Source organism: Aythya fuligula, chromosome 1, assembly GCF_009819795.1.
Source record: "Aythya fuligula isolate bAytFul2 chromosome 1, bAytFul2.pri, whole genome shotgun sequence".
In the NCBI taxonomy this organism is placed as follows: domain Eukaryota; kingdom Metazoa; phylum Chordata; class Aves; order Anseriformes; family Anatidae; genus Aythya; species Aythya fuligula.
Genome location: NC_045559.1, coordinates 192868660 through 192881854, shown reverse-complemented (window position 1 = coordinate 192881854; position 13195 = coordinate 192868660). Strand labels below are relative to the sequence as shown.

Here is a 13195-nt window from a genome sequence, read left to right as displayed (position 1 = left end):
CAGTGGAACATTTCTCCCTCTTCTGGTCTGTTTTTCATAGCATTCTCTCTTCTACCATTCTTTTTAAAATACTTCCTTATACTAACTGCCAACTAATGCACAGCCAGGAATACAAACCATTATCTGTAGTATGCAGGATATCCTAATTTATTTGCTGAGAGTGTAATTCATATATATTTGTTCTTTATTGAACATAACATACCAGGAGTTTATTACTTGTATATATTAAAGGATTGCATCTGAGTTTTACATTTCACTTCACTTATATGGATGCAAATATTCATAGATGCATACACATACCACTATAGGACTCCATAAGTGTTTGTGATTTATATGTTTAATAATGTAATGTAAGCAAGATAGCTCAGATTTGTCAGAGAATTTTGCATTTCTCTGCAGAGAAGACAGAAACTAAATAATAAAATTAACTTTTTCACGACATGTTGTATATTTTACTGTTGTATTATTTGTTTTCTCTCTATTCAAATGAATAACTATAGAGATTAACCAAAATCCCAACGTCTTGGCAGTTTAGAAAGACGCTTCTTGAGAGTAATATATCACCTTCTGTTTGGCTTTCATTTTTGTACCAGTGGCTAAGGTAAAACTTACTATTCAATCATTTTAATACTGAAATGTTCCCAGAGTTAGAGGAAAAGCAGCTTTTTGACATTCCCAGGCAAAGGAAAAACAAAGAATCAACCTATGTACGTATGTACCTTTTTAGGTACAATGAACAGTTCTAGGCTGATAAATATATGTGATAAATATATGTGCATACACAGTCACACTGGTGACTGAGACATGACATTTTGGATTTTGAGGATTTTCAAAACAGTATGTGAGGAGACCATTACCCCATGGTGGACACCAATGTCTTTGGCCATTTTCCAAACAAAATTCTTTATTCTAATGAAGAATATATATTTTTTTCTGTGTCCCTTGTTTCCTCAGTGCACAAAAATGTGTAGTAACAGCTGAAATGGTTAATTGCAATACATGCTTCTCACCGTCTCCCTGTCTCAGTCACAGATGCACAGTCACTTCCCCTCCAGTTCTCCTGTCTCTTACCATTAATGTGAACCAAGAGAAAATGGTAATTTGTTTGGCTTAACTCACTTTCTAAAATAGCCAACAGCACATTGAGAATTCCACAAGTTTGTGTTTTTGTTTTTGTCTTTTTACTGCAAATCATAAACAATGAATTAAAAAAGCAGCCCTACAAGACTTAAAAAGGCAGTTTGCAATGAATTTACATTTAGAGGCTCAAAAGAATCAGCCCTTAATTCTGCAAGCAGGTAGGTGTGTGCTTTATTTTATGTGTGACAAAGTTGGTTCCAGGCTTCTCTGAAGTTCAGGAAAATCTCCGCTTTGCCAAATGTTGGCAAGCCAAGGTTGAGGGATCAGCATCCCAGGCTGCTCCCACCCTGCAAAAGGAGGGTGAAGATTTGGGGTAAGCACTCTGGAGAAGGATGAACAGGACCCTGGTGACAGAGGAATGACAGGAGGGATGGGGATGGCAGTGGACGTTGTGTCCAGCAGTGTCACCTGTCCTTCCTGGCAGTCTGTCCTGGTGGTCTGGGTAGGAAAGCAGAGGCCACTGGGCTGACCACATCCTGGGCCAGCCGTTTGCCTCACCTCTGACCCCATGAGCAGGACAGCAGTGTTGGCACCACCACAACTGATCCTCCCAGAAGAAAGGAGCCCTCTCTACGCTGCCTCCTGTGAAAAGCCACTGGCTCCTGGTGGATTTAGGATTTACCAGTGCCTTGGTAGGGACCCCCCAAAAGTGGGTCCTAAATGTTGGACCTAGGCATCTAAGTAGGTAGAGAAACATATTATCCCCCTTACAAATGAAGCCTTTACCCCTTCCATGTCTCAGGTGTTCATCTCTAAAAGGTGATGATAACCTTTCTCTAAAAGAGCAATGAATACCCACAATCAAGACTTGGGACCCTAATTCTGTAACAAGGGTTAACTGAAAACAAACAGAAAATCGGGATTTGAGTTGATAGTTTGGATTTTGATTCTCATCAGGAAAGAAAACTTAAAAGACTTTATTGGGGTATTAATTTACACCAAACAGCAACGCATCTACATTTATTGAAAAAAAAAATATTTTTCCACTCCATCATATTATATAATAAAACAGTGTGTTGCCATTATAGCTGCAGAGAACTCTGCATTCAATGCAAATCTTATCCTTTTTGAACAGCGCTGGGCCACAGCTGTCCCTCTCAAAACTCCAGGCCATATCTCTGCAGGACAACATTTGTCAGATATCATCTTCATACTTATGGACAGAGCAGAGATATTAGCTCTAGGGTGGGCAAAGAATTTAGATGAAAGAAAATACAAACACAATACTCCAAATAAGGATTCATATGCTATCAAACCTCATAAAGCTGCTCACTTAGCTATGTTGTACAAAGTTAAATTAAATGGCTTTCAGAAAATCTTGCAGATTTCAAAATTTCTCGGGAAGCCTACATTAACTGTGTGCTTGGTACAGAAATACTACACACAACAGTCCAGTTACTCTTTCTTCAGCAGTCATGCTCTACTTTTTTCTGTATTTATCCATAATAAAGAATTATCCTCCAAAACACTTATAAGGACAATTCCTACAGATGTCTGAAGCAAAGAAAGGAGCTTGTTCCAGAGAATAGTGCTTTCTGCTGAGTATGGGATTTGAAATTGGGTCTAAATCATAGTTTCATGGTTAGTGTTATCTCAAATAATACTCCATCAGCACTGAAAAATAGGTGAATTTTAAAACAGTATATTGCCAGTAAACTCAATTTTCATTTAGAAATGTTTTAGAATATTTCAAATGGCTCAGGTAAACCCTAGGTGGAGCTAAAGATTTACCATGTCCAGCTAATCCATGCACAGAAGACATACTTACTTAGATTACACTAACATGTGTAACACATTTTAACCAAATCCACATTTTTATTCATAATCTACACTCCGAACAACTGTAGCCAACTCCTGAAGAAAGTAAGGGTAACAATTTTATAGATAAATTGCTGGGATATAAGCAGTGATACGAGCTGACAGGATCACAGACAAGCCCAGACAGAATAGATGATGGTGTCCATTTCCTGCAGCTTTGTAAACACAACCTTTGTACTGTCTGCATTGAACCTAAGCCAGGTAGTTTGCAGTCAAGCCCCAAGGTTGTGTAGATATTGTAAATGTTACTACTTACATACAGTGTAAATGTTAACACTTTTCATTGCACATACATGTATAAATATATTCCCCTGTCTTTAATGTTTATCCAGAATGGCCTTATCATTTTAGTACTTACAAAAATGTTCCTGAAAGACCTTACGTCACCAGCTGCCTGCTCCTGGTTAAACCTTAAATTAACAGAGACTTAAACTTCTGTGTTGCCTTGTGCTCTTGCTCCTCACTGTTCCTATTCCTTTCACCCTACCCTAAAGCACGTGTGTGTCCCCAGCAGAGCTTGGCTGACTTATGCTCAGCAATATGGAGCTGCTCTGCCTCTTGTCCAGCCTCCTGCTTCTGCTGAGTGACAGTACCTCAAAATCTCATTTGCAATTCTTCACACAATATTATCCTGTAAGCAGTAGACAACAGCAACAAAAGAGGAACTTTTTTTAAAGGTCACTTGGGGTTGAGCCAGGTCACACAGTATAAGGTCCTCCTCATGGAACAGCAGTGCAGGCTGCAGAAGCCTGTTGTCTGAACCAGTCCATCTTTTCTCACACCTGTGCTGCATTTCCTGGCCCTGGTGGCACCAGGGACAAACACTGTGCCCCCTGTTCACCCCATCAGTTCTGTACTGCAGCACGCATCTGAAGAACAATTCTTGCTGACAGTTCCAGATGATGATTTTATTTAACAATCTTAACTTGTGTCACTCCAACTGTGGTAAACGGAGCTATACGGTCCCTACAAATCAGACATGCCATTGATCTCAACATAGCTGTGAACTTAACAGGCTGCATTTATGGTGTATAAAAATGTTTTTCTCTTCTGTTCTAAATTTACTCCCCTTTAAGTTAATCAAGTCCTTTTGTTCATATCTTCAGCAGCTGCTAAAGCAAAAGAAACAAGAGTATGTGGTTTAAATACTTTTCTCTAAACTGTACATGCAAGCACTGGATAAAACCTCTGTCCCAAGGTCCTAACGATTTCTGCCAGGGACTCCATGGGGCAGACTTCTATCCTCTGCATTAAGCTGAAATGTTTTTTCCAGACATTGGTCTTATTGATATAAAATAAAAATTCTCCCCTGTTCCTATCCAGCAGTTTAACTCTTGTATTTTAGATCCCCTTGCACATTCCACCTCCTTTTTTTCCCTCTTAAAGAAAGATTTCAGCTTCCTGTATATGGATTGGTGCCACAAAGATACAGTGCAAGCATGAGTTAGGAGCAACTAATTCAGATTTGAAGCATCTCAGCTCAAGTCAGCTAAGCAAAGACAGGTTCATGACCTTGAGAACTGTGCTTAAAAGCCGTGTTTAAAAGATTAACATTAAATATTGATCAAGACAACTTCACACTCTTCCTAACACAACATAAGAAATGATTCTTTTAATGCTTTGGAGAGGGTTTGCTCTCCTGGTAGAGAAGACTAGATATCATGCTGTGTCACAGTAATATCATATATTAGCACCTTCTTTCAACAGGGTCCCAGTTCAAGTGATGTTAGTTAATCTAAGTGTTCTGGTTTGGGCTGGGATTAAGTTTTGTTTGTTTGTTTGTTTATTGTTGTTTTTTTTTTTTTTTTCATAGAGGTTTGTATCATGCTGTATGTTTGGATTTTGGATGAAAATATTGGTGATAACACACTGATGTTTTAGTTGCTGCAGAGCAGCGCTCACATAGACCAAGGACTGTTCAGCTCCTGGTACTGCCCTGCCAGCGAGATACCTGGGAGTGCACCAGGAGCTGGAAGGGGACACAACCAGGAGCTGACCCAGACTGGCCAAAGGGATGTCCCATACCATATGATGTTATGTTTAACAATAACAGCTGGGGGCAGTTGGACGGGGAAGCTGCCATTGCTCGGGGACTAGCTGGGCATCAGTCAGCTGGTGGTGAGAAATCTTGTGCATTGCTTGCTGTTTCTTTGCTTTTTTTTTTTTTTTTTTTTTATGAAACTGTCTGACTGGTGGAGCAGTGAGAGAGAGCCTGTGGGTTCTTAGCTGGTTCTTAGTTAATTAACCAAAAGGGGTTAAACCACAACAGTGTCATAATTAACAATGCTTATGTTTGAACAAGGCCCACGTGGCAGTTACTGAAAGCAAAAAGCTTCTATCTATGATTCTTACAGTCTTAAATAATAGAAATAAACTGGGAAATAGAAATATTTTTTTAGGCTGCACACCAGTGTATCCACACACACACACACACACAAAAGAATATTCATGCTCCAAAGATCTAATGGGCACTGAATCTCTGGGTCTATTGATTTTGTTTCAAAATCATGCATTTGTGTAACATTACAAATTCTATATAACATTGAAAAAGTCTTTAACTTCGCTGAGTTCAACTATAACCAAGTATAAATTAGTAAAAGACAAGAAGAGATGAGTAGAAACACAAGAGAAAAGCTATGCATTAAAAGGGAAAAGAAGGACATTATTTAGAGTCCTTTTAGTGAATAACTGTAAAATGTTGTAAGAAATGACAAAAAGTTTTCAGTTCAACTATGAGAAAATAATGAATGTGTGAGGTTTTGAGTAGAATCGTTCAATTTGGCTTGCATAAGTGACAAAACTGTCCAACCTTAGTCTCCTCTTTCCCCTGTCATAAACCAGCTTCTCCCACAAGTTTGAAGGTCAGGTTGTGCCTCCTTTACTATCCTGCCTGATAGGATGTGGCACTGGCACCTTCTACACACATGGTATGAATTACAGTCAGCACAGAGCAATAAGTTCCCAGAAATTTAAATGTTCCATTCATGAAAAAATTACACATTTCCCCATGTTATTGTTCTTATTAATGAAGCTGATGCCAATGTCTTCCTGTTCAAGGAACACGAGAAAAGCCTTTAATTGAACTTCATAATTCTGTGTCTGTCAGAATAGGTATCGTTCTACTCACCTTAAACTCTTTTTCAATATTAGCAAGCACGGCCAGCTCATTACTGAGCTCTAAGGCAGTCATTACGGGGTCTTCACTGGATAAAGACAGATAAGCAGGGCTGGCTAGACCTTTGTAGGCATTGATTCTGGACCGAGAATGGCTGAAAGAGTCATGCTTTTGTTTCTGATTGCATTCACTGCATTTACAGAAATAGTCATGTGGCCTATCGATCCGAGCCCCTTTTCTCAACAGAGTGTGGACGATCTCATACTCATGGCAGTGAGCAGCCAGGATGATTGGTGTAACATCATGGGAAAACCGTGTTCCATCTTCATCATATGCATAGAAGTCATCATGCTGGAGCTCTGACTGGCTTGGACTTAATGCAAGCCTCTTGCCTTCTGCAAATGCGGGATGGTTTAGGATGGCTTCCACTATCCGAACGTAACCTTTGCTAATAGCCAAAAGCAAGGCATCGCCAACCCGAGACAGGTTCTCCTTCTTCAGTAGAAGTTCTGTGATCTCCAGGTGCTCATTGGCAACTGCTAGCTGCAAGGCATTCTGCCCCATATAGTCCACACAATTGACATTGAGTGAGGGGCAGTCTTCTAGCATTTTGCGAATCACCGGGATATTTCCATATTCTGCTGCATCCAAAAAGCGTTCCTCCTCAAGAGAAAGACTTGTTGAGCGGTCATTAAACATATACGCTGGCCCTCGACTGGCCTGCCTCCTCCCCTTCTCCCGGAGAATAGTCTGTCGTCGTAGCGCTAGTCTATTTTCATTGCCTCGGCTGTGTGGAAATAAAGAAAGTATTAATTCTGCTGTATGCAAGGGCATGTCCATTTTAAACAATAATTAATAAAAATATTTTTTCATCATTTATCTGCAGCATATTTTTAATGCAGCATGAAGACCAGAAATTCTGTCTTTGATGCATTTGTAACCACTGTCACTGCACAGATCTGGAATCTATAGTGCGCTACACTTTCTTTCAACAAGAAGAGAAAGCCCTAGTCAATCATCATTTAAGAGTACATTTCTTTTCTTATTTCTTCCTTCATAACTGTTGCATAAACTTCAGTGAAACTGGATTCTGCTTTATATTACACAGGTAGAGTAACAGTTTTAAAGGCAAGGTTCTTTTCCAGGTTTACACAAAAAAAATCCTCTTTTTCTCTCGTACTTCTCTATCTACACAATCTTATCTTCTCAGCATTGTCTCATATCCCAAGCTTTCCTCCGATATGCATAGTCACTTCATGAAAAGAGTGCTTCTTATTACAATCTAGGAAAAAAGATAGCATTATAATAACATTTGTACATGCTAAGATTTGACTTTTTGGCTAGAAGAATATTCTTACCAGAAAACATTCAGATAAGTTTGTGAATTTCTTCAAGAAAAGCACAATTACGTTTTCCTGGATGAATGTACTACTTTATGACATCTTTGCTTGCCCTAGCAGGGATATTTTGAGGACCTTCACTGTAACAGCTCAGTAGCAAAAAAGAATATCAGATCTCAAGTTGCATATATTTGAAATACAGAGACGACTTGGAGAACAGAGATGCAAGGTGATATGTGCAATGACTGCCTCAGTTCAGACACTGATGGTATCAACAGCACCCTGTAGAGAAAATAGCCCGGGTCTGCTCTGCTGGTACGAGGAGACACAGTGACACCTCATGAGCATAGGTGTCAGGTGGCCCTTCAGAAAGCCACCAGTCCCTACAGATGCCATTTCACCCAAAGCTTTTTTCTTGGTCTACTTTAGTGCTAAGTCACAGCTCAGAGTGAAGCTAAGTTGCGGTGTGAAAGGGGTCAGCAGCCATGGAACAAGGGATTAAACAGCAGGACACATGAACATGGAAATTTTCCAAAGAGCCACCTGCCTCAGAAAAGCAGGCAGGAGGACTTCAATTGATTTTATTATTTTATTGGCATCACCACATCAGCAGTGCTACTGATAGTAGTACTAGTGTCTAGCCTACATTTTTAGCCTGATTTATCCTCTTTGCCCTGATGGTGTTTTTATGATATCTAGAATTGGCTGCTCAGTCATAAATTGAATCTCTACACAATAAAAGTGTATCTGCTGCATTGTATGACATCTCTTCCTCCACAACTCCACAATCCTTTTCATTATTACAGTACATAACCTTGATATTCCCCTATTAATTCAGCCACTTAATGGCTTGCCTCAAAATCCTGCCAATTCTTGCCTAATGACAGCTCTGAAATGCAAACCATCCTTTTGTTTCTACCACAGAAATCCACATCCTTCACTTAACTTCTCTTACTCATTAACTATTCATTTATTAAAACATAAAATAAACAATTTCAAAACTAAGCTTGTTGAGGAATGTTTAATTACCTGCTGTGTTTTTTTTTTCAGGGCAAAATATGATACATTCTTTTTAACAAGAAGAAAATCTAATTCATGACACTGCTGTCTCAGAACAGATCCTGATCCTCAACAGAAATTCAATTGCAAATCATTTTCTCTCCTGAAATTACTGTTAAACTACACAATATTCACTACAACTTCACCTTTTTCCTTTTTGAATGGTAACTTAATGACTCTTTACATATGTAAGCTCAAAGATACTTCAGTATTTTCAATATTGCCACAAAATAATAACTGCAAGCAACATTTTATTTATTAAATACATACCAATGAATATGATTTTGAGTATTTAAATGACAAAGTAAAAAAAAAAAAATCAATCACTTGAATCAGTGACTCAAAACTTCTTCACAAAAAGTAACATTACAAAATATCTTCTAGTAATAATCTTCTAAATTGTTTATATTTAATTTTGCTGTACATTTCCTTCCTGCCTTTTATATTCTCTGTTTCAGAGATATAGTCCTTTCCTCATTGGAAATGCTTTGAATTGTCAACATCTTAAGTCCAATAGGGCAATTACTTTTGCAAGATATGAAAGGTATGAAATAAAGAGTAACTCAAAATTGACAATTATAACATTATTCAATATGCAGACAATACTGATAATGTATGACAATGGCAAGTTTATAGCCTTTCTTGGGCCTATGTCATGGTATGGAATAGAGTTAGACCCCATCCTCTTCTACTCATTGAGATCTGTGTTGAGGACTGTCTCAACACAGATCTCAATGAGTAGAAGGACTTGGTTCAAAGCATACATGAGAGCATGGATATATATGCTGATGTCTTATAGGTAAATTGCTGGTTGAAAAAAAATCCATCCATATTTCCACATATTTTATAAATATACATATATTTATAATTGTGTGTGTTGAAAAGTCCACCTTTGAAGAAGTTTCACAGAAAACATGAAAACTAAAAAGATGATAACGTAACTGGCATTGTTGACAATATTGGTGCTAAAAACAGAAATTCACTAAACAGAAGTCATTTTTTTTACCTACCTACAAGTGTTTTAGTGGAAATGTGTGTGCTAAATTGAATGCAGGACATAAGTGGTAGAACAGAACCATCTAAGCAGAGAAACTAGGTGCTCACAATAACAAAATGAAAGTTTTATTATTGAAATTAAACATACTTCTTTTCAGTATTTGTTACAAATTAATAGAACTATGATTGAAATACAAGACACATTATAGAGCACATTAGTTATATCTTACATAAGTCTGAGTTTCCAGCCCAATTAATAAATTTAAAGTAAAAATTCTCTAATATCCTGATCAGTCTGGAAACCATGCAGCTTTTTAACCCCTTTTTTATTTCTTTACTCTGTAAAAGCCATTTTAAGTTATTTTCTCAGAGTGAGTTTTGCCTGACTCAACAGGCAGTAGGAGCAGACAATAAGTAACAAGTGTCTATAGTGTACTATCTTTAATCTATTTATTGTGTTTATCAAAGGAAAGATTTTGAGAGATTTTATTTAATGGAAATATATATCAGCATAAGTTACTACAAGTCATAACCATCTTCTAAGAAAAATCACTGCAACACCTATCACATTAGAAATTGCCAGATGACCCATATTCTCTGATATAAATCTTAATTTACATCAATTTTACATCAATTGATGTAAAAATTAATTTACATCAATTAATTCTAAAGGCCCAAACCACACCCTTTTAAGAAATATTTGTTGTTTTGCTCCCACTGGTATCACAGTATCTCCCTCAAACCTTACTCCATCCATTTTTCTCCCGTTCTTTCCATATGTGCAGCAAATATGTACATGAATACTCCTCCTGATAATATCTACTATCCAAAAAGCCACGATGGCTCTCCTTGAGAACAAGGGAAGTGTTCTCAAAGACTAATATCACTTTAATAAGTTTAAACACTTCAGCTTTTACAATTGATAAAGGTAAATGGACACCATTACACAAAGGATTCAGAGCACGAACTTCATGTCTTTGCAGATGATGTACTGAGTATAGGACAGTTATCACCATTCATATAACATAATTTATATTTATGTTAGCCTAAGACAAATAGCCTAACTTCACTGCATCTGCTCAAGTCATGATAATACATCTCCTCTGCTTATCCTTATCCTTCTGATTCTATCTTTTGGCAGAAACATTGAGAGAATAAATGTACATGCAGCAAGGGCATTAGGAAAGTTAAAGTTCAGCTAGAGTTAAAAGTAGCAAAGGATGACTGAAGACCAGAAAAAACAGCTTCTGAGAATAAATAGCAGCACAAGGAGGGCTGAAGAATTCATGTGAACCCACTATTCAATAGGTGGTAGATCTAGAGACAAAGGACATCATAGGTCAGACAGTTACTCAATGCTTTCTCTGCTTCAGTTTCTACCAGGAAAGTCTGTGCCCAGACCTCGAAAGTGCACAAGCCAAGCAGCATTATCTACATTCAGCGATGTAGATATACATCAGTCCTTGCATCCAGGGGACAGAGGGAGCTGACAGATGTCATAGCAAAGCTGCTTTCTATCATCTCTCAGAGTGCATAGTAACTAGAGGAATTTTTATTCATAGGAAACAAGTTTGCCCACTTTTTAACCTCCCCATTGGCTTTTCAATTTTGAATAAGCTAACCACTGAATTGCAATGGCAGAAAAGTCTGAAATGTATATGCCATCTTATTGAGCAGCATTCTGGCAAGCTGCATCTAGATACTTAGTCCTGAACTACTTCTTTCTTCTTGATCTATGCAGCTTCATTTATTGATAAATGTTATTTAAATAATTTACACTTACATTATTTGAATAGACAATAAATTCAGCCTATAATAAAGTATCATAATTTTAAAAATTCCTTCAAAAAATAGAGATATATTCAGCGTAGATTACCGCGTCTTATATAACTGATTCAAAATACATATTTTCACCTGCCTTGCAAAAATAATCCAGTACTAAATGATGTTGCTAGCTTTTGATCCTTATAAAGTCAAAGGAAACAACCTCTTGAGTTAGAAGATTGGTCAATTTTTTTACTGACAGACTAACTGAACTTCAGTTAACTGACAAAAATCTACAGTTCATTAAACACGTTCATTTTTTAAATAATAGAAACTGATTATGTTTCTATTCCAGCAACACATTCAGTATGATTTATCAAAACAAAGAATAATCATTGCTAGTAAAGAACACTTAAAATCAGCTTGTTTGTCCAGTAACATTTCCTCTTTCCTTGCCTGAATTTATAAGAAAATCACTGCTTAAACGGGAAATTAAATATATACATTCCCTAGACAGTAGCTCGTCTTCTGGAGCAGAACTTATTACAGACTGAAATAGAATATTTTTGTATTGTTCGCTGTAGCACATCTCTGATGCAGATCTCTAAAATTTCAGTGTAATCCATTTTCAATAGTTTTTCCCTGCATCGATATATTTTATATGTATGAAATGAATTTCCCGTTACACCCATTTGCAATTGCAATTAATTAAAGTTAAGGCTCTGTAATTAAAACTGGTTCTTGTAGCACAAGACTCTAAGTATGTTTAATTGTAACAGAGGAAGCAAATTATTCTACTTTATTATTTTCTGTTTAATTAGATACACGGAGTAAAAATTAATTCAGTAATTTGTTAAGAAAGGTATAAGATATTTGGTTGCCTCCAAAAGAAGGGAGAACTTGCTGTTCCAGAAGAGGATGTTCAGTGTTATGCTCTGACATTCTTAAATTTATTTCACCATTACAAGGGTCTTTTCATTCACTTTTTTATCAAGAAGATACCTATGTTAGCACCTATTGGCACAGACTCTGGCCACATAATTCATGAAGCAACATGAAATATTAGCCTTTACAATATATTGAATAACTGTTGGTTGAAAAAAATAATTAATGCACTTTTGTGGGAATGTAGTCTAAAGGACTAACTCATTTCTAAGAGCCAGAAAGACCAAACCTGGAATACCTGCATCATTTTGGGTACCATATTACAGGAAGTATTCATATAAAATAAGAAATGTAACACAATGGAGCAGAGTCACACAGTCTCCACTGTATTTTCAACTTAAAGCACAATAAAGTTGACTTTGTGAATTATACAGGGTCATATTCAACTCATGTCTACCATAGAAACAGTATGATTTTTCTATAAATTGATTTTGATTTACTCTCTAGATAAAGAAGAATTCTGCTGTCTACCTTTAGTATTTATTTTAGGATAGCATAAATATTCATGTGGAATACCTGTACTTTTCAATTATTCAAAAAGGATCCTAGCTGATTAGATGAGATTAAGGCCTCCTTTAATGTATATAATTTAGTAGGAATGTGGACCACCAAAGAATCATGGAGTCAAGTCCATGCACAGAAAGCCACAAAGCACACAAACCATCTCAAAAAATTCCCATAAATATATCAAGTTCTGCCTTAAAGGAAATTGCTGTTTTCCTGGGGTTTTATTTTCTCTCACTAATCCCACTTAAAAACTAATCCTGAGTTTGATTGTTCTTGCAGTTAGAAACATTCATCTAACTTTCAGTCTAAATGTAATAATGGCCAATTTATATCTATTTGGTTTTGTTTGGAAACCAGAATTGTCTTTCAAATTAAGTAGCATTTTCCCCTGACAGTGTTTACTTGCAACACACAAATACGAAGCAATCATACACACTCTCAAACTTCATTTTGCTGAGCTAAATCGAGCTAATCTCATTTCCTGCTACTTCCATGCATTAAACCTGCCACA

At 37.0% G+C, this 13195-nt stretch overlaps 1 protein-coding gene across 2 annotated transcripts in view; it reads right to left on the bottom strand.

Moving 5' to 3' along the window:
* Nucleotides 1-6787, bottom strand: part of TRPC6 (transient receptor potential cation channel subfamily C member 6) — a 37160-nt gene extending 30373 nt beyond the window's left edge. For both annotated transcript variants that reach the window (XM_032198015.1, XM_032198008.1), the window contains exon 1: nt 6086-6787. In XM_032198015.1, the coding sequence (XP_032053906.1) occupies nt 6086-6772 (687 nt within the window). In that variant the 5' untranslated portion in view covers nt 6773-6787. The remainder of the gene's footprint in view (nt 1-6085) is intronic.
* Between the last annotated feature and the right edge of the window lie 6408 nt (nt 6788-13195).